The sequence below is a fragment of the Panthera onca genome, chromosome B3 (assembly GCF_046562875.1).
Source record: "Panthera onca isolate mPanOnc1 chromosome B3, mPanOnc1 haplotype 2, whole genome shotgun sequence".
In the NCBI taxonomy this organism is placed as follows: domain Eukaryota; kingdom Metazoa; phylum Chordata; class Mammalia; order Carnivora; family Felidae; genus Panthera; species Panthera onca.
In genome coordinates this window covers 39,496,550-39,517,607 of record NC_138344.1, presented here as the reverse complement: position 1 = coordinate 39,517,607, position 21,058 = coordinate 39,496,550, and the positions used below count along the sequence as shown (strand labels likewise).

General features: G+C 39.9%; 2 protein-coding genes across 3 annotated transcripts in view; one reads left to right on the top strand and one right to left on the bottom strand.

The window, feature by feature from the left end:
- HACD3 (3-hydroxyacyl-CoA dehydratase 3) overlaps window positions 1-2,267 on the top strand; it is a 38,622-nt gene extending 36,355 nt beyond the window's left edge. Inside the window, exon 11 of the mRNA XM_060618238.3 lies at window positions 581-2,267. Coding sequence (XP_060474221.1) covers window positions 581-657 — 77 coding nt within the window. The 3' untranslated portion in view covers window positions 658-2,267. The remainder of the gene's footprint in view (window positions 1-580) is intronic.
- The window catches only part of INTS14 (integrator complex subunit 14), a 31,347-nt gene continuing 12,303 nt past the window's right edge, over window positions 2,015-21,058 (bottom strand). For both annotated transcript variants that reach the window (XM_060618237.3, XM_060618235.3), the window contains exons 7-12: window positions 19,730-19,822; window positions 18,407-18,551; window positions 17,030-17,163; window positions 7,705-7,823; window positions 5,301-5,366; window positions 2,015-3,599 (exon numbers count right to left, since the gene is read on the bottom strand). In XM_060618237.3, coding sequence (XP_060474220.1) covers window positions 3,348-3,599; window positions 5,301-5,366; window positions 7,705-7,823; window positions 17,030-17,163; window positions 18,407-18,551; window positions 19,730-19,822 — 809 coding nt within the window. In that variant the 3' untranslated portion in view covers window positions 2,015-3,347. The remainder of the gene's footprint in view (window positions 3,600-5,300; window positions 5,367-7,704; window positions 7,824-17,029; window positions 17,164-18,406; window positions 18,552-19,729; window positions 19,823-21,058) is intronic.

Here is a 21,058-nt window from a genome sequence, read left to right as displayed (position 1 = left end):
TCGAATTTACTTCCTAGAAAAGCATTTCATACCTTTTAGACTAGTGCTTAATACACATTATTATATTAAAAGTTGAACTAAAAATAGGGCTGTTTTTATACTTAAGGTTTGTATATTTAATTTTGTGTAAATCTTACCTTAAAAGGAAGAAAAAAAGAAAACTGAACTCTAATTGATGGAATGTTTCGGGGTGAAGTATACTGATGTCTGCTACTTTCAGTGAAATACATCAAAGATGAGGTGGGAGTGGGCATGTGCTCAGACGAATATAATAAAAACTTAAAGTTTAAACCTAGGTGGTGTTCCCTGTACAGTATTTTAATCTTGCAGCATGTTTGAAAATTTTCATATTAGAATATGGGAGGGAAGTTAAATTATAAACCCTCTGGGGAAAAAATGAAGGGTCTCCAGTGCATTGATAATAACTTGGTTCAAAGCTGTAATTTCTGAGCACCTACAGTGAGCACAGTGCTGGTGGATAGGATAGGCAGACATCTAGAGACTGTCTTTGCCCCAAGAGCTTCTGGTTATAAATACAGACCAAGATTCCCTTTTCTCACTGGCTTCTTTTCTTTTTCAGGGTTGTACATAAATTTTCGTCACCTTTATAAACAGCGCAGGCGGCGCTATGGACAAAAAAAGAAAAAGGTCCACTGAAAACAAAGATTGAGAGGATTCCTTGCCAGTTTGAGCCTAATCTATAATTCTTACAGTTTTACCTTCTTGTACTGATGTAAAAGTTTTTTTAAAGTTAAATGATTAAATTCTCAGTGAAGCTATCTTCCCTTTTCCCCCATAACATTCCTGAATTTACCGAACTATCTTAGTGTAGTACTTGCATGACATGGGTTCCTGGTATCTGAGGACAGGTTTGTTCTTGTGTGTTCCATTAATGACCGCAAAAGACTCAGCCCTACCCCCACACACTCCTTGTCCTGTCACTCTCACATGGGCCAGAGATATTTCTTCAGTGCCCTAACCCTACCAGGTACTGGCCATTCTTATAGCTGGGAATTGTTCTTTTCAGCTGTTGCTTGTAAGAAAAAAACCACTGTTGCCTCTACAGGGGGCTGTGAAAGTGACTCAGGCAGGACCTTGGATATATTCTGTATCCAAGGAGTTGCTTGTTAAGTGGGGTGGCATTGATTTTTGGAAAATCAAGTTCAACTCAGTCATTGATAAAACATTTCCGAGTCTGAGTGGAGCTAGAGAACACCTATTACCTCTGAATCTTTTGGCCTCTAACACCACCTGCTACGTGCTTACCTGTGTGTGTGCACGGGAGAGGCATGGAAGGATTTGGGAGAAACCGGTCAGAACCTTGGAACACCATGATCACTTACTTCATTCCTGGCTAAATCAGAACTATTTTCAACACTAGAGAAAGATGAAACATTAGTTAGAAAACAATGAGATTATAAGAGTTCCAAACCCAAATGGCTACAGGGTGTCAGAGGGTGAAACTGGCAGTAAGACAGCGGCTGGCAGTGCAGCCTGTGGCAACCTGGGAGCAGACAAAACAGACCTACAAAATGGCCTCAGGCTGTGCACATACATAAAAAACCTTGCTATCATCCTCCGCACTGGCTGAGTCCATTTACTCGTGTACCTGTCAGAGTGACTGGTAGAACTGACCTCAAAAACACCTGCTTTATTCTTTGGTTTCACCTGTCTGCCGTCAGACGGTAAAAACAGAGTGAGAACTTTGGCTGGAGAAGCTCAACAAAGCTTCCTGGCAGGAAACCCACCAACAGAGGAACTGAGGAAAATCCAGACGTTGTAAAGTTTGGTCATTGTCAAAAACATTGTTTCCTCTAATACATTCCAAGTTAACCAAGTAAAATATGTTAGAAGTAATGCTTGTATTAAAGAATTTAAGAGCATGATAGCTCTTTCTGTTCTGCCATTCCTACTGTTCTTGGGAAAGGGGGACTCAGTGAGTTATGCTGTTTCTCTGAGTCCAATATGGAAACTTGGTTTGACCTAAAAACATCTGATTAGCATAGGCTGGCTGATTTTTATAAGTTCACTGCACTGAGGGGTATTTTGCATGTCTGTAACTTCTGTCAACACTTGTTTGTGTTAACTTCCGTTGTTCTTTCAATTGACTTTCTATGTTTATTTGGACAGATCAGCTTTGCAGTATATGCTGCATCTTTGTGGCAGAATCCTGTATTCTTAGTGATTGTTAAAACTCCTTTATTGCTGTCTGAGAAAGCAAAAGATTGTGTATTTCTATTAAACATTTACAATCAAAATCCTAATAACTTGTGTTTAAAGATCATTTAGTCTGATAGGTTTTCAAGTTGTTAATGATAAGTCCTTTGTTCAGGGAAAACATTATATAGCATGTTAAAATGGTTGCTCGGGTTAAAGCCCGAGGGAGGGAGTAATACCTTAGGAAGTCCACAGAACAATTTGAAAAGTATCGATGACATAAACAAAGCTTAGTGAAGTTATGTGACTTGCCTAATATCATGAAGCTAGCTAATGAAAAGGTACTGTAACTGACCACAGTGATCCGTCAGAATCCACGGGTGGAACCTGGCTTAGGCAGAGACCTAACCAATGTCAGAAACAAGGAAGTCCATATGGAACCCAAGGAACTCTGGGGACTTATGAACCTGTGCCGCTTAGGAAGCCGAAATTATACACAGGTGGTAGGACAGACCAAAAGGCAAAGACCCATTAGCTTCCCAGTGAATCCATTTCATAGAAAATCAAGTATTTTATTTTCATTAAAAAAAAAAAAAAACTTGAAGAAACAGGAATCATTTTATACATTTACGGTTGCCGCTTAAAAGTCTGTATCTCAAGACATACCAAAAGCACCAAAGGGTTGCCACCAAGTTTTTGCCCAAGTTCTAAGGAAAGTTCTGAAGCTTAATTAGGTATTGGGCTTGTATTTAGCAAGCCCCAGACAGTCTGGGCTACTCATTCTAAGGACAGGAGCCTGAAAGTGTCCTTATGGTTGAGAGAGGAGAGGAAAAAGGTGCCTTTCGGGAAGCTGGAGAGCCCTTGCTGGTTAGATTTCCTGAGGAAGTGGGAGAGAGCTCTGTGCTCAACAGTCCTTTAAGTTTCTGAGATGTGCCCATTGTGGGAGCAACAGCGTTTTTTTGGGCTTAAAGACTCAGCCCCCAAAAGCTAAAGTCAAAGCCCAAACTGGCAGCCACTCTTCGGAACCTCCCTCAGACTCTAGCAGAGTCACTGAAACCAGCAAGTGGTGCTTCTGAGACAGCCTCGGAGTTCTTCGGGTGGCTCCTGCAGAGGTGAACAAACTAAAAAGTTTTTACCCTAAATCATTTTCACCTGGAATGACAAAAGAAGGAAGGCTCCCAAAGTCGGCTTTACATTCTTTCGGTGCTGCTTCCGGAGAAGTCTGTGTGCAAAGGTGTGATGTTGTGCTCATACCCAGCATACTCGGAGGTGCCAGTACTGGCGAGCTTGAGTTGCTGGGCAGCATGGGTCAACTGGAATGCAGCGTCTGGGTGCGCTGTGTCAGGCAGCAGTGTGCACTCCCTTTCCAGCATGTCAGCCACCCCTTTAAGCAGGTCCAGGAAACCAAATGCCAGGGCGGCCTTTCGTAAACGGTTTAGCTCCTGAAACAAGATTAAAAAGAAAACAAAAACAAAAAAACCAATGTTCCTGAAATGCATTTTCCTTATCATGTACTTTCTAAACGCTCAGCTTAGAATAAGTTTTCCTTGATCTCCGAACTTAAGTGAGCATTTTTATAGGAGAACAAATGCTCATACAGAGATGCCAATAACCAGAGAATGTGATGACACAACCAGGTCCTCTACAGGCAATCAGAAAGCTGGCAGACTGAGTGCTCACACCAAACATGAAGAGACCCTTGTCACACACCATTCACTTGTAACTCTCAGGAGGATTACCTTTCCCCTGTTACTCAGGTGTGGAAAAGGCATGCCTCAAACCTCAGAGGGCTCTGAACCCTCTGGTGCCTCCTCTCTGGATGGGCCTCAGGCCGAACAACAACACGCTTAGGGGAGGCTCTGGAGGATTCAAGAAGTCTGACCTGAGAGACTGCCATAAAAAGAAGGGCCGGGCAGTGGATGGAAACAAGAGAAATACAAAGTTCCTCTAAAACCACTTAGCAGTGCAATCTAGGCAAGCTGTGTAGCCTCTCCAAGTCTCAGTGGTCTCATTTATAAAATAAGAAGGATGACCTCGTCCTTGCCCACAGGAGGGGCTGACTCTTGCCCAACAAAAAGAGGCCCTTCCACATCTGGTATGTGGGATTATATAAAACCAGAAAAGAAGTGGGCTTTCTGACCACCTCTCTACTATCATCTGTGAATGGGTGAAAAGTTCAGAAGAAGGTGAAAGTAAAGTGTGCCATCTGGATAGACGGCCGACAATCGTGTGTAGGGGAGAAAGGGACTATAGCCAAATAGTGGTCATCAAGGGCCTGTGTGAGCTCAGCTTCATGGGGAGGGAGGGCATGGTGGACTGAGCAGCTGTTTGAACTCTGATTAAGGTTGCTCTTCCTTGCCACAATTAGGTTTGAAGACACCAGTGACATGAAGGTAATGAGGTAACACCCAGACAGAGTAGCACGTATATTCTCCGGGAAGAGATGCTAGCCTGGGGTACGTTATGTGCACCATAATATATTAGTAGCTAGGCTACAAGTGACAACATGGCATACCTCACACTGCCACTTAATTTAATTTTGGCCAAACACCAGATGGACAGGGGAGAAACAAGGAGTGTACTTAAATTACCCCCTCAACTCCCCTCCTTGTAACTTTATCCCCTCCACCAACTGTTCTGGATTCAGCTAGACAGGATTCCAGAGGGCCGTCCTTTTGCAACTCATAAAAGTGCAATGTTAATAGTCATTCCTGAGAGCAGCTTCTCTGGTAAAGAATGCTTTGGGAGATCACCATCCCAGGAAGTCATCCTGGCTGCCTGGGCTTTGGCTGGATACTCACAGGAGAGTGGTGACAGGGGTTAAGGGCTTTGACCCACAGGTTCTTCCCTCAGCCATTCACAGCAACTCCTTCCCTCAGCCATTCACAGCAGCACCAATACGGAGGAGCCCTTCTGCACAGAACCAGGCCATTTAAACACATCCACTTCTTAGATTTTGGATCAGCAGTGGACCTATCATTTCTATTGACTTTATCAAGGAAAAAACTGAGGCATAAGCTAAACATTTCTAATTCCTGTCCATGTTCACTCTGCCACCCCACATTCATAACTACTGTGAACCATTTATTTTTGGCACACATCCCAGGGCCCACCCTTTTCCACTGTAATTCTGACAGTCTTACCTTATAGAATGTCTGTGTTTTTTCAGGTAGTTTCCTTGCATTTCTTAAAATCTTCTGTACATCTGTCTATCAAGGGTAAAAAGATTTCAACATAAGGATTCTGTGGTAACAGGGGTAAGAATACAAAAGGATATCTCTAAATGTTTAGAGAAATGAATATGGGAACAGAGAATCTCTTGTGAGTTAATGTCACTATTCTGTTCAACATTAGTAAAGCACCTCCCTCCTTCAAAATGTTTGATAATAAATCCCGTTGGTGACAGAAATGAACTTGTCTCACAAAAACAAACCCAGTAAACTCATATATCTATGGCCAGCTGCTTTTTGGCCAGGGCACCAGGACCTGGGGGAGAAGAATAATAGTCTCTTCAACAAATGGTGCCAGGACAACTGGATATCCACATGTAGAAGAATGAAGCTGGACCCTTGCTTCACACCATATACAAAAAAATTAACTCAAACTGCTTCAGAGACCTAAGTGTAAGAGGAAAAACTACAAAATTCTTGGAAGAAAACACAGGGGTAAACTCTCATGACCTTAGATTGGTAATGATTTCTTAGTTATGACAACAGCACAGCAACAAAAGAAAACAAATTCTGACAAATATTCACAGGAGCATTATTCACAATAGTCAAAAGGTGCAAACAATTCAAATGTTTGTCAACTGAATGAATGGATAAATGTAGCCATCATCAAAAGAAATGAAGTACTGATACATGCTACAAGATATATGAACACTGAAAACATTAAGCTAAGTGAAGGAAGCCAAACACAAAAACCCACACATTATATGAGGCTATTTATATGAAATATCTAGACTAGGCAAATCCATAGAGACAAAAAGCAGATTAGTGGTTGTCATGGGCTGGGGGAAGTCAGGAATATAGAGTGACTTGCTTAATGGGTACAGGGTTACCTTTTGGGGTGATGAAAATGTTCTAGAGCTGCACAGTGATGATGGTTGTATAACATTATGGTTGTACTAAATGCCACTGAATGGTTTACTTTAAAATGGCTTAAATGAGATGGGTATTGAGGAGGGCACCTTTTGGGATGAGCACTGGGTGTTGTATGGAAACCAATTTGACAGTAAATTTCATATATTAAAAAATAAAAAAAAGAAAAAAAAAAGAAAAAAAAAAGAAAAAAAAAAATAAATAAAATGGCTTAAATGATAACTTTTATGTTATGTGTATTTCACAATTAAAAAATTCACCCAAGGGTGCCTGGGTGGCTCAGTTAGGTTAAGTGGTTTTGGCTCAGGTCATGATCTCACAGTTTCATGAGTATGAGCCCCACATCGGGCTCTACACTGACAGCGTGTAGCCTGCTTGGGATTCTCTCTCTCCCACTTTCTCTCTGCCCCTCCTCTGCCTGCTCTCTCTCTCTCTCAAAATAAATAAACTTAAAAAATATATACAACCAGACCAAAACAAAATATAAAAAGTAATTTAAGAAAAAAATCAGCAATCTTTGTGACAGGGGAGTGCTGGGGTCAAGGATGGCAGGAAAGAGAGAACCTGATTTTCCAACAAAACCCCTACCCTCTTAGCCACGACAGGACGTGTCCAGTCTCCACGGAGAGGGGGCTAAAATAAACTGTGCCATCAGCCAAAGCTATTTCCCTTGTCAGGTGGCCTAACTGCCTCTTCTCATTTGGCTTAGGTTGAATTCATTGGAGGAACAAAGAAAAAGAAGATGGTGCTCAAATGAGAAAAAAGGTTCAAAAATGATTTTTAAAAACAGGCAGAAAGGACTATATGTCAGTGGAAGGAGAAGCATCACTGAGTACATTGCCTGAAAGCAACATACCTTGTGACAGTATCATCTTAGCTTCCCAAGAAAGTGTGTTTGTAGAATTAAAGTGTAATGCCATTGCTTGGGTTCTACTGTGGGGACAGAAGAAATAACCCCATAGAGATTTTTATATCTTTCTCAAAACTGTTGTTAAAGATAAAAACCCATTATGTCAATGCCTCACTATGTCAAAAATTTTACACTGAAATTCAATGCCAGGAAAATGTATCTCTCTAGAACCGACATGCTTCCTTTTATCAGACCAGAAAAACCATATAATCCTACATGTTGCTTTTTTGACCTTGGTAGCAGGAAGCTCAGAGCCAAATTGCTCAAATATAATTATCATTTGCCTTGGGTTCCTGGCACAATTCTCTCTCCTCTTCCTCTAGGTTTTTTACTGCTCTAAATTTTCTAAGAAGTGATTTTGCTGCATACATGTTTTACCGTAGGCCACCTCAATTCTTTTTTGGAAATAATGACAAACATTAGAAGTAAATGAATTACTAAGTATCAAAGGAAAGGAAAATCAAATCAAAGGTCTGCCTGCTTGCAAGAATCCCTCCTCCTGTCCCCAGTGGAAAGCAACTTGAATGGTAGTATTACCTGTAGGCCACTGGGTTTGATCCAGACAGTCACATTCTGGGCATAACTGCGTTTGTTTTTGGGCTGCAGGGGGAATGGGCTCTTATTGTCATCTTCACCATAAGGGTTTTCTTTAGCATCTTAAAAGAAAAAGACATTGTTAAAATGATATCTGGCAAAACATACAATTACATTTCCAATTAGGCTAAAAGCTCTTTGAATCATTCAATCTTCTACATCCTGTTACTTCCCTAATTAAGAAAATCTATTAACTTCCCTCAGGTTAGGGAATCTGTTTGCAATAGAAAGCCACTGATGTAGAAGTCTATAAACAATCAACTGAGGCCCATGTAGGTAAAAAAGCAAAACAAAACAGCTTAATGTTTTCAAAGAGACAAGCTTCACTTATCTGCTTTATAAATTGAGTTCAGAGAGAATAATACAAATACATGCAACGATACTGAAGCACGTATTTAAAAAATATATAAAAATACATAGTACAATTCTATATAGTCAAGCCCAGCACTCTCCAACAGAATTTACTACAATGATCAAATGGCAGTCACTAGACCACACGGCCATTGGACACTTGACTTGTGGCTAGAGTGAGGAACTGAATTTTAAATTTTACTATCTTCATTAAATTTAAATATCCTCAAGTATCTAATGGCTCGTGGGTTGGACATCAGTCTAGGCACTGAGAAAATTCCAAAGGAAAATTACATATAGCCAAATTAAAGAAAGAGCATAAAAAATATTTTTTGGTGAAACATACCCCAGGTCATCATAGTTTATTAGTTCTTGTTTCCAAAGATTAAAAGCCAGGTTGTTTTTCAGTCATGTGAATAAACAAGGATTTCTGTTTTTCTATTTGCTTCCTGAGCCAATGAAACTTTGCCACAAACTTACAAAGCATACTTACATCTACTGGCTCATTTTATGCTGATTATTACCACCTTCTGGGGTAGACAGAGCAGGGATCATTTCTCCAAGTTCAGGGAGTTTAACTCCCTTGCCCAAATGTTCATGTTGGAAACTGGAATTAGCCTAGTTTCTCTGAGTGAGAAGCTCTCTAACCCCAATCTGGTCATTAATTTAATGTTTTATACTGGCCCCACAACTCCTGTCAGTCCCTTCTCCTCCCAGCCCCTCCAGAAGTACTGGTCCAGCTTTCCAGACCTATTTCCGTAAATACTTGTATGTATGTATGTATATATGTATGTATGTGTATGTATATATATATATATACACACATATATACATATACATACATACACATATACACACACACACACACACACACACACACACACACACACACACACACACTTTTTTAGCCAGGCCAAGGTCCCAGCAGTCTTTTTCCATGTAACATGTTTATTTCCAACTTCTCTGCCACTATTTCTGTTATTTCCTCTGCCTGGGGTGCTCCCCTTTCCTCATTCATTTATTCCCTTACTCACTTATTCACTCATGAGCTATATGGTCGACCCACCATGTAGCAAGCACCTGCTAATGTGACCGGAGAAGATATTTTTCTGGATTCAAGGAACTTACAGAATAAAGAATATTTATTAAATTCCAACTATGTGTCAAACATTTTACATATAGACCTTCTCTCCTTAGAGCAACCCTACAGGGTAGATATTATCAGTCCCATTAAAGATGAGGAAACTGAGGGTTAGACAGGTTGGACCTTCACGGGTTTCACAGTGACCCAGCTGGGCCTGGCTGCAAAAGCAACAGGTTTTCTACCACTGAACACCACTGTTCCTCGCATAAACTTACACTCTAGGTCCTGATCCTATCCCACCTTCTCCATGATCTGTCCCAAGTTTTCCTGGCACACGGTACTTTCTCTAGACCCTTTTCTACTATAGCGCCCAGTATCAGTACCAAACATTTCAACACCTGATTGAAGTCTATCTTGTACTGCCTCTAATTGTTTGGGGACTTTATGTGATAACTGGCTTGGCAGACAGAAAATACTGCATTTATGAATAAAGAACAGGAGACTCTCAGAAATAAGAAATATGATAGCAGAATTAACAAAAAAAAAAAAAAAAAAAAAAAAAAAAAAAAGACAGTTGCAAGGTAAAACTGAAGATAACTTACAGGAATTAGAAAAAAAATGGAAAAATGGGTGGAAGAAAATTATACACAAAAATCATAAACAGATGTTCTAGAAAGGGAGAAGAGAGAATACGGAGAGGGGAAAATCAAAGACATAATTCATGTTTCCAGAACTGAAGAACATGAATTGCTAGATGGAAGGGCCCACTGAATGCCCAGCACTATGAATGAGGAGACCAACAACTAAGGACATCATTCTGAAAATCCAGAACACAAGGGACACAAAGAAGCACCTCCAGGAGTGCAGAGAAAACAGAGCATCAAAGCCCTGACAGCATGGCACTAGACTCTTAACAGCAACACTAGAAGCCAGAAAGGAAAAATAGAGCTATGCTTCAAAACTCTAAGGGAAAGTGATTCCAAACCCATAACTCCAACAAAACCATCAACTGAGTGTAAGGGATGAAATACGAACATTGCCAAATAGGCAAGGTTTCAAACATCTACTTCCCATGTATCCTTTTCTCAGGAGGAGTCATGAAACAGGAGAGCCAGAGGAGAGATGAGAAGGCTGACCGCTCTCCAACAGGCCTCGAGAACAACCAATTCACTTTATGAAACAAGAGGAAGGGAAATTATACTAAGGGGAATAAAAAAGAAAACTGACAAAAATACATACTGGAAGAATGTAGCTGGAAGGTAGGAAAGTAGGAATTAGCAGTAAGTACACAAAAAAAGGAGCAAAGAAAAACTAAGTAGAGAGGAAGGCCATGAGAACCCTGAGGGAGGACTGCTCTCATCTGCCACTGGCTGCCCCCAAAGCCTACTTGCCCAGTTATTTCCTGAAGTCTCTGAGCAACCTCAGAGATCGGAGTATCTCTCTGATTATTGCCTTCCTTTTCATGTTAGGATACAGCTGACCTCCGAACAACATGGGTTGAAATGGGTCCACTTACACACAGAATTTCTTCCATAAATACAAGTACTGTAAGTGTATTTTCTCTTCCTGAGGGTTTTCTTAATAACATTTTCTTTTCTCTAGAATACATTATATAGTACACATACAAAATATGTGTTAACTGTTTGTTATCAGTAACGCTTCTAGTCATTAGTAGGCTCTTAATAGTTAAGTTTTGGAGGAGTTAAAAGCTATAACCCCCATATTATTCAAGGGTCACCTGCACATTTAATTTGCCTGCTAGAAAAAAAAAAAAAGTGGGGCAGAGAACAAGGAATTGCAAAACAAAATGTAACTTGGTATACACCACATGGCTTAGGTGTAATTAACACATTGTCTAACAAGGACAATCAAGAACACTATAACCACACTGGAACAACCAAGAACACTATAACCGCACTAGAAGGATACAGAAAGGGAAAATGTGCTTCTTGGAGGGGTGGGTTGGGATGGTGTTGATAAGAGAGCTAAGTAGTGAACCTTAAAAAGTCAAAAATATGACATTTAAAATGAAAAAAAAAAAGTTAAGAAATAATTATATATGTATATTAATTAGAAATATAAATATAAAAAAAAAAAACCCATCCCCAAATTATAAGTTGTTAGTGGTGTTTCTAGGAACAGAATGAGAAGTAGGAGGGAAAGGCATAAACAATGGTATTGGTCTGCATGCCTTGCTGTGACAATAAATAAATAAATAAATAAATAAATAAATAAAAACAACTTCTTTGACATAGGCCATAGAAATATTTTTCTAGGTATGTCTCCTCAGGCAAGGTAAACAAAAACAAAACTAAGCTATTGGGAGTACACCAAAATAAAAAGCTTTTTGCATGGAAAAGGAAACTATCAACAAAACAAAAAGGCAACCTACTGAATGAGAGAAGGTATTTGCAAATGATATATCTGATAAGGGGTTAATATTAAAAATATATAAAAAACTTATACAATGCAATACCAGAAAAACAAATAATCCAATTAAAAAATGGGCAGAGGACTTGAACAGACAATTTTCCAAATAAGACATACAACTGCCCAACAGGCACATGAAAAGATGCTCAATATCACTAATCATCAGGGAAACGCAAATAAGAACCACAATGCTATATATATAGTCAGCTATATATGCTGACTCTGTACCTGTCAGAATGTCTACAATAAAAAAAAAAAAAAATTAACACACACACACAAAATAACAAGTGCTGGCTAGGATGTGGAGAAAAAGAAACCCTTGGGCAATGCTAGTGGGAATACAAATTAGTGCAGCCACTGTGGAAAACAGTATGCAGGTTCCTCAAAAAACTAAAAACAGAATTATCATATGATCCATCAATTCCACTACGGTATTCACCCAAAGAGAATGAAAACGCTAATTTGAAAAGATATATGTACCCCTGTGTTTTTTGCAGCATTATTTACAATAGCCAAGATATGGAAGCAACTCACATCCTTTGATAGATGAATGGATAAAGAAGACGTGATATATATATACACACACACAAGGGACTATTATTCAGCCATAAAAAAGAAAGATCTTGCCATCTGCAACAACATGGATGAACCTAGAGGGTATAATGCTAAGTGAAATAAGTCAGAGAAAGACAAACACCATATGATTTCACTCATGTGTGGAATTTCAGAAACAAATGAACAAAGAAAAAGGCAAAACAAAAAAGCCCAGACTCTTAAATACAGAGAACTGGTGGTTGCCAGATAGGAGATGGGTGGGAGGATGGGTGAAATAGATAAAGGGAACTAAGAGTACACTTATCATGATGAGCACTGAGTAATGTAATTGTTGAATCATTATATTGTACACCTGAAACTAACAGTGTACATTATACTTTAAAAAAAGGAAAACAATAAAAACAGCAGGATCTACCATTTATATATCTATTGTGTGTCAGTCGCTTTATGCACATTCTCTCAATAAATTCTCTCAACAACCCACTAAGGTAAGTTTTATTATCAATTATTACTTGCTGTCATAATGGCAATTCTAACCTCATAAGACTGTCACGAGAATTAAAGGAGATTACGCACTTCATTGTCTAGCAGAGTGCCTGGTACAAAGTTAAATTCAACAAAATGTTAGCTCTTATTATCTTCATTTGAAGAGAACAGACCCTGAGGGAGAAAAAAATGAATATGGGGCAAAGTAAAAAGCAGTTCAATTTGAATAAAGAACATGTGTAACAAACCAAGCACGACTAGATTGGAAACTAGATTAGAAAGGAACTTAAATACTACATCTTAGATCATTGACAAGTATCTGCGTGAGAATGTCACAAGTCTAGGTCAGGGGTTGACAAACTTTTCCTGCAAAAAGGCAGGCAGTAAATATTTTAGAGTCTGTGGGTTATATGGTCTCTGTTGTAACTACTCAACTCTGCCACTGAAGCAGGAAAGCAGTCCTCGATAAACATCAATTAATGCATGTGACCATGTAATAAACCTTTAGAGTAGAACTTTATTTACAAAACAAGCAGTGGGCTAGTGTGGCCAGCAGGCATTGGTTAGCCGACCTTTGATCTAAATGAAAGGTAAAAGAAAACCAGACCAAGGCAAGAGCAGTGCAAACAAAAAGGTAGAATAAATTCAGGAATGCTACAGAGACCAGGAGGTGAGCAATCTCTTCACCCTAACACATACACATGGCTTCTTGCACCCGGTGCTCTCCAATTACTGCCTTACTTCTCTCCTCTTGTGGCAAACTTGTCATCTTCGTTTCCTCATCTCTCACTCATTCCTCAACTTGCCTCCTGTCTAACCACGACTGAAGCTACTCTTAACAAAGCCACAAAAAATGTCCTGTCGACGTCAAATGATTCTTTCCTCTTCATTTCCACTCCTTCCTAAAACTCTTTAGTCATTTACAACATTCTGTGGCCTCTTTCACATTAAGTTCTCAAGGTGGCAATCCTAATCTTCCTGTTGGTCTCCATTCAAAGGAGATATAATGCTCATATAATTTAAAGGCTTTTCTTTAAATCAGGAACTCATCTTCAGCGAGGATGGTTTTTCTGCACAAGTCTTTATGCCCTGTGTTGCCATTATATTAACTCCGGAGGTTGCACCATGGGTTTCATTGCTTCAGAAACGGGTTAGTGCATTGCTTGGTTTTGGGGATCCCCACTTCAGAATTGGGAGTGTCAATCTGCATGGTGCATGACTCATGAGACTTTTAATTTTTTAAGTTTATTTGCTTATTTATTTATTTACTTGGAGGAGGAAGAGCAGAGAGAGAGAGAGAGAGAGACAGAGAGAGAGGGAGAAAATCCCAAGCAGGCTCTGCGCTGTCAGCACAGAGCCCAGTGCAGAGCCCAATGCAGGGCTCAAACCCATGAACCTGAGCCAAAACCAAGAGTCAGCTACTCGACTGAGCCATCCAGGCACCCCAGGAGACTTTAATTTTTATAATATCTGGAAAAGCAGGTAGAAACAATGGGTTCTTGTCATCCTCTCACTAAGGGAGTAGACGTTCCACATTCCTAGCTTTACTCAGAGTTTTCAGTTTTATCTTATTTGGAAGCAAAGTCATATTCTCTTTCCCTGTGTAAGCTTTAAAACACCAGTCCCTGCATCCTGGATCAAGAGCTGGCCAACTATGGCCTTCTTTTTGAGTTACAAATGGTTTTTATATTTTTAAGTAGCTGGGGGAAATCAAAATAATATTTCATGACACACAAAAATTGTATGAAGTTTAAATTTTGGTGTCCATGAAGAAAATTTTATTGGAATATGTCATTCCCATTCATTTATGTACTGTGCTATAATGGCAGAGTTAATAGGAGTTATAACAGAGAGCACATGACCTGCAAAGTCTAAAATATTTATTATCTTGCCCTTCACTGAAAAAGCTTGTTGACTCTTGGTCTAGCATCTAGGGTGTATATTTAGTCAAACTCTTTTCTAGGCATATATGTGCATATATGCATGCACATATGTATAAGACAGAGTATGTAGGTCATGTATCTTACATGTGTATGAGACAATGTACCTTCTTCTTGACTCTCTATTTTTTTGGTTTCTGTGACATCACTGTTTTCTCCTTTTCCTTCTGCCTATTCCTTCTCATTTTCCTTTACTAGCCAGTGCCCTTTCCACTGTCCCCACCAGTTAGTCCTTCCTAGGGGTTTGGTCCTTGGCTCCTTTTTTGCCTTAACTACACAGCTTCCTGAGGGTAGGGCTTCTTAAAGTGTGGTTATGGATCACCTGGACTGTTATCACTTGGGTTATATTAAAATTGTAAGTTCTTAGGCCAGAATTCAGACCTACTGAATCAGTCCTACCCCATCTTTAAGTGGGGCCCAGGAAACAATTTTTAAACAAGTTTTGTTTTTTTTTTAATGCATACGAAAAATCAAATGTGTGAAACCACTACCTAAGCTTATGCTCATTTTCACCATTTTAACTATCAGTGATATGCTTATAACTAAAAATTATACATCCAACTCTGCCCCCTCTCTAGAACTCTTCCAGGAGTTGTCTCTAGGCACCTCCACTTAAATCTCATAGGCATAAACTCGAAATGCACAAAAGATGTCTTCCCAAACCTACTCTTCCTCCTCTGTTCTGTTCATTTTTTTTTAAAGTTTTATTTATTTTGAGGTGGCAGGGAGGGAGAGAGGATCCCAAGCAGGCTCCGTGCTGTCAACACAGAGTCCAACACGAGGCTTGAGCCCACAAACCATGAGACTATGACATGAGCTGAAATTAAGAGTCGTATATTCAACCAACTGAGCCACCCAGGCATCCTTTTCTCTCTTTCAATCAACAGTATCACCTTTCACCCTGCAGTCTAGTTCAGAAACCTGGGATCATTCTTGACACTTCCATTTCCTTTATTCCCATATCTAAAGACTGTTGATTCTACCTCCTGAATATCTTTTGCATGGATCCCCACCCTATCTATTCCCAGCCACTGCCCTGTTCTGGGCTCTCATCTTTAGGAATGTCACAGTAGACTTCGAACTGCAGGATGCCCTTACCTTTCCAAATCCACACGCCACAGTATTATCTTTCTAAACGTAAATTCATTAGCTCTCACTTAATTTCAGCCAAACTACACAACTCCAGAGGCTCCACTGCCCAGAACACAAAGTCTCCCAACTGGTATCTCCACTGTTCTCACATGCACCTCCTTCAGTGGCTTCCCGGTACCTGCAGAATAGTTTTAGCTCTTCACACTTCAAATGAAGCCTGCCCTATTCCAGCCATTGCCAAGCTCTAACCTAACATCTGGCCCTCCCACCGCTACCCTCATCCTTTGTGTTCCAGATTTGTTTTTCTATAGGTGTTCCATTTGTTCAGGATGCCCCCTTTGCCTTCATCAGCTCAGTACATCTTTTTCTTCAAACTCCAGCTAAGGTGTCCCTCCTCTGTGAAGATTCTCCTGAGTTCTCTGGCAGAGATGATCATTAAAGCCAACTCTGATCTTGTACCAGTCTATGTTTATTATTCCACTTTCCACTAGACTTTGAGCAACTAACTCCTGCTAACTCTTTTATCCCCTGAAAGGTTGCTTGGTAGATGTACCTGAAATTGAAATGGGCCCAAATAAGTCAAGGATGACTCTACAGTTGGAGCCTGGGTACCTAGAAGTACTTAGGCTTCCATCGGTAGGGGCAAGGAAATCAGAAGAAGTAATCGTTTAGTGAGGGAAAGGGTGAGAGACACTGGTTTCTGTAACAAACATGCTGAGCTTAGTACTAAGGCAGAATATCTAGGTGGACAGGTCCAACTAGGAACTGGAAATACAATATGGAAGTTCCAGGGAGAGATCGAGTAGGACCAGAGTGATGGATCTAGGGGAAGCTGAAGCTGCAATGGCTGACGAAATAACCAAGAGAGAATAATAAGCTAAGAGAAGAAGGCAAACAGCATCCTGAAAATCATGAGGCAAGAGAAAAAGACAAAAGGACAAGAAAATACCAGGAGAATGTAATGTTAGGAAAGGTGAGGGAAAACACTTTCCAGAAGGAAGGGAATTAAATTCTCTAGGAATGACTGAGGTTACCTGGTTTGAAAATAGTGCACTGGAGAAAAAAAAGTTTATAGACAGTATCTTTTCACCCTAAGCAGCGAAAGTATTTACATTTACTTAAAGCAACCTAAATATTGGTTTTCCTTGACATAAAGTTAAAAGTTCAAACATCAAATTCTGTTGGGGTTCTCCATGCACATATCCAGCATCAGAGACCACAGTACACCCCTAAGGGAGATCACACAGCTCTCTGACTACACAGTCAGAGCCATTCAGAATAGTAGACAGAAAACAAAGTCAAGGTAAGTAAAATCTGATCTGGGTTATACCTGAAATAGGACCCAACTGTGCCATTTTCCCTAGCCATGGGAGAGGTTCTGGGCCAGGCTCAAAGAGAGACATCATGAGGTTTGATTTCTTCTTGCTGTCAGCTTGGGAGTAGAGCATTCCATGCCATTCAGGACTAGATGGAGAGAAGATGGAAGACCAGAAGAATGTCAAGCCTGGGACTGTAAAGTTAACAGCTTGGAGCCTGGAGTCTGCTTCAGATTCTTTGTCTCCTTCTCTCCCTGCCCTCCCCCTCTAGCACTCTGTCTCTCTTTCTTAAAAATAAACATTAAAAAAAAAAAAATCACAAGGGCAGCAAATAGCCACAGAGGTCGGAAGGAGTAAGGGCTGCAACCTATGTTTCAGCTGCCTCCTTGAGTCATTCACAGCAACACCAACACAGGGAGTACTTCTAACAAAGGGCACAAAGCCATCACCCAACTCCATTCCCGCCTCTCAAGGGGCCCCAAGGGATTCTCATATTCAGAGCCAGTACAAGTAACTCAGCAAACTAATACCTAATAAGAATTGTATTCTTCTTTTTGGACCAGGTAATTTTAACTCAAGTAGAAATGGAGCTTCATTTGAGTACTCCTAATCTCTTCATCTTCTATACCAGTCAACCCCAGGTGATGGCCAGAAGATGATCAGTCACCTCTTCTTTCCTAACAATAAGTATTATAGAGAGGGAAGCAGATGGCTTTGCAAATTTCAAGACTGCAGCACACGTGAAAGCTAGAAAGGTTTTCCTCATAGGGAAGGGTTATAGCACAGTGGTTATGAGCATGGGCTCTGGAGTCAGAATGCATGAGTTAAGAACCCTGGCTCTTTGGTTTACAAGCTGTGTGACCCTGAGCAACTTCCCTGACCTCCCTAAGCCTCAGTTTCCTCATCTATACAATAGGGATAACACTATATACAACTGTTGTTGTGAGGGATTTAATGAATTAATACATGTAAAGTGACTACAGGAGTGCCTGGCACATAATACAATGTTCAACCAATGTTCTTGGCATCTTTTTTCATTTAGTTCCGCCTCCTCATTTTATAGCTAAGGAGTCTGTGAATATTGCATAAGATATCATAGCAAGCAGTAGCACTGTTATAACTAAGTCCAGATTTCCTAGATAAAAATAGAAAAGAGGAAAATAGAAAAAGGATATAAAAGCAATATAAATAAAAAAAGGCTCACTCTATACTGACTTTAGGGGATGATTTAAAGAGCAGTTTAGAAGGTGATGGTAGGTGGGAAGGGTATGGCAGGGAGAGGAAAAAGATGACAAGAATATTTCTATTTCCTTCAGAAGAGTCCAGGAAATCCTTTACTTTGTAAATTGATTCTCCCTTTCATTCAACCAAAGGTAAACAAAGTTTCTTACCCTAATTGAACTATTGCCACCATTCCTTCCACTTTTAGGCTGCCATGGAGCAAGACACAAAAGTTGGGTATTTTGCCTGCAATCTGATTGGCTGAGTTTTCATCTTCATTGTCATCAGTTATTCCAGTACCCACCTCATCACCTTCTGTGAAGAGAAAACAGGTCAGACTGAGATTAGCTACAAAACTCCCAGACCCCAATTATACTCCTAGGCTGTTTCTAGCCTTGGAAGGAGAGTATTTGCTTATAAAGGAATATTACTTATAAATTGCTTATATGGGAATAAATAAGAAAAATTCTTATTCTGGTTTTCTTATATCCATATAAAAACCCATTTTCCCATATTATATGAATTCCATTTATATGGAACATCCAGAATAGGTGAATCTATTGAAACAAAAAGGACATTTACTGGTTACCTGGGCTTGAGGGATATGGGAAGCTAGGGGTTGACAGCTTAAAGGGTTCCTTTTATGGTCGTGAAATTAAAACAGCAGAACCAGTTTCTTAGTATATTAGGCAACATTCAATTTTTATATAAAAAAAATTTTAAGCTTATTTATTTGAGAGAGACAGCGAGCGAGCATGCGCATGTGAGTGGAGGGAGAGGCAGAGAGAGGAGAGAGAGAATCCTAAGCAGGTTATGCTGTCAGCATGAAGCCTAACACGGGGCTTAAACCCATGAACAGTGAGATCCTGACCTAAGCCGAAATCAAGAGTCAGACACTTAACCGACTGAGCCACCCAGGTGCCCAAGACATTCCTTTTTTTTTTTCTTTAAATGTGTATTTTTGAGAGAATGTGAGCAGGGAAGGGGTAGAGAAAGAAGGGGACAAAGGATCCGAAGCGGGCCTGGCACTGACAGCAGACAGCCTGATGTAGGGCTCAAACTCACCAACCATGAGATCATAACCTGAGCCAAAGTCAGATGCTTAAATGACTGAGCTACCCAGGCCCCCATTCCATTTTTAAAAAATCCAATCCAGTAGGGGTGCCTGGGTGGCTCAGTTGGTTAAGCATATGACTTTCGATTTCAGCTCAGGTCACAATCTCACGGTTTGTGAGTTTGAGCCCCACATCAGGCTGTGCACTGACAGTGTGGAGCCTGCTTGGGACTTTCCCACTCTGTCTGCCCCTCCCCTGCTCATGCGCTTTCTCTCTCTCTCTCTCTCTCTCTCTCTTTCTCTCTCTCTCTCTCAAAACAAATACATAAACATTAAAAAATTAAAAAAAAAAAACCCAATCCAATAACTATTCCTTTCCCCCAATTCTTCAGATCATAAGGTGCTTCATCTTTTTAACCAGAATTGGAAAAGAACTCACCTTTGTTAAGTGCTATTGGTAGGACCAGATGTCTGGACAGAACTGGGGGACTAGAAATATCAGCTATATCAATAAATCCCACTATTTCCAAATCTGAAAAAAAATGGAATCAACACAATTATTTCATGCTATAGAGAAGCACATTATTTTCTACGTACTAGATTTCACAAATACAGTACTTAGGTGAGGAATTCAGATGCGCTGACTAGGAATGTTATTAGAAGTTTCTCTGGATGATTCATAATTTGCATTTTAAATAGCTGAAGAAATAATACTACATGCCTTTCATTTAATGATTTAAGTTATAAGACAAATCAGCTAGACTTTATTTTTATGAGGCTGGGTCCCCAGCCAAGACGAAAGCTTCAAGGTTGAATCCCTGTTTAGTCAGGGATGCTCTGGTCAGTAGGGGGCATCGCAGTGTAGCACATCCACCAAGCCACCGTCGCAGGAGGAACTGCCATCCTCGGACAGTAAAGCTATCGTTAAAAACATTTCTGTGAGAAAGAAATATATTATCTATAAACCCAAGGTAGCAGTATAACCATGAGAATGATTGCTTTATAGAAGCTGTATTAAAGACCATGGGTATTTGTTGAAAACCTAATAGGTAAAAAATGAAAGTTTTATCCCAAAGTACTTTTTTTTTTAAAGTTTGTTTTCTGATTATATAAACAGAAAAACTTGGAAAAACACTAAAAATTGTAAAGAAGAAAAGTCAGTCGTTCTTCACCGTCAAAGGAAACCTCTCTTAATATTTTATTGAATTGCTTTTCAAATCTTTCTTCTAGGCACAGACATACTCATATTCTCAAAACGATTTTTTAAAAAAATCAGAGTCACAGTGAGTACGTTGTACTTCAAACACACCAGGAAATCTGCTTCTCTGGAGAGTTGTCATTACCTTCTTCAGCTTACTAACAAATGAATCAGCATAAAGCAGTTACGTATTTTTCATTTGAGTAGCACAAGGCCTGCATTTTAAAGTGGCTTAAAAGAAGTATAAGCTATGGACAAAGATCTTGGACCAAAAGTTTATATGGAAAAGAAAAGACCAATTCAAAGGTACTAATCAAAAGAGACGGGAGGGAGTAGAATCTAGATGGTTTGAAGGCAACAAAACACTTGACACAGCTTAACACAGTGTAGGAGCCACAGTGAGAGAGAGGGATGCCCTACTTCCAGACAGCCAGGAGCTTAAAGACACAAAAAATAAAAAGCCTTTGCACAGCCCTTCACTCTCAAGACTCCTTCAAATCTATACACCCATGAGTGAAATGAACATTTACCGTGCACTTAATTTTAATCATTTGTTGACTGAGCAATTAT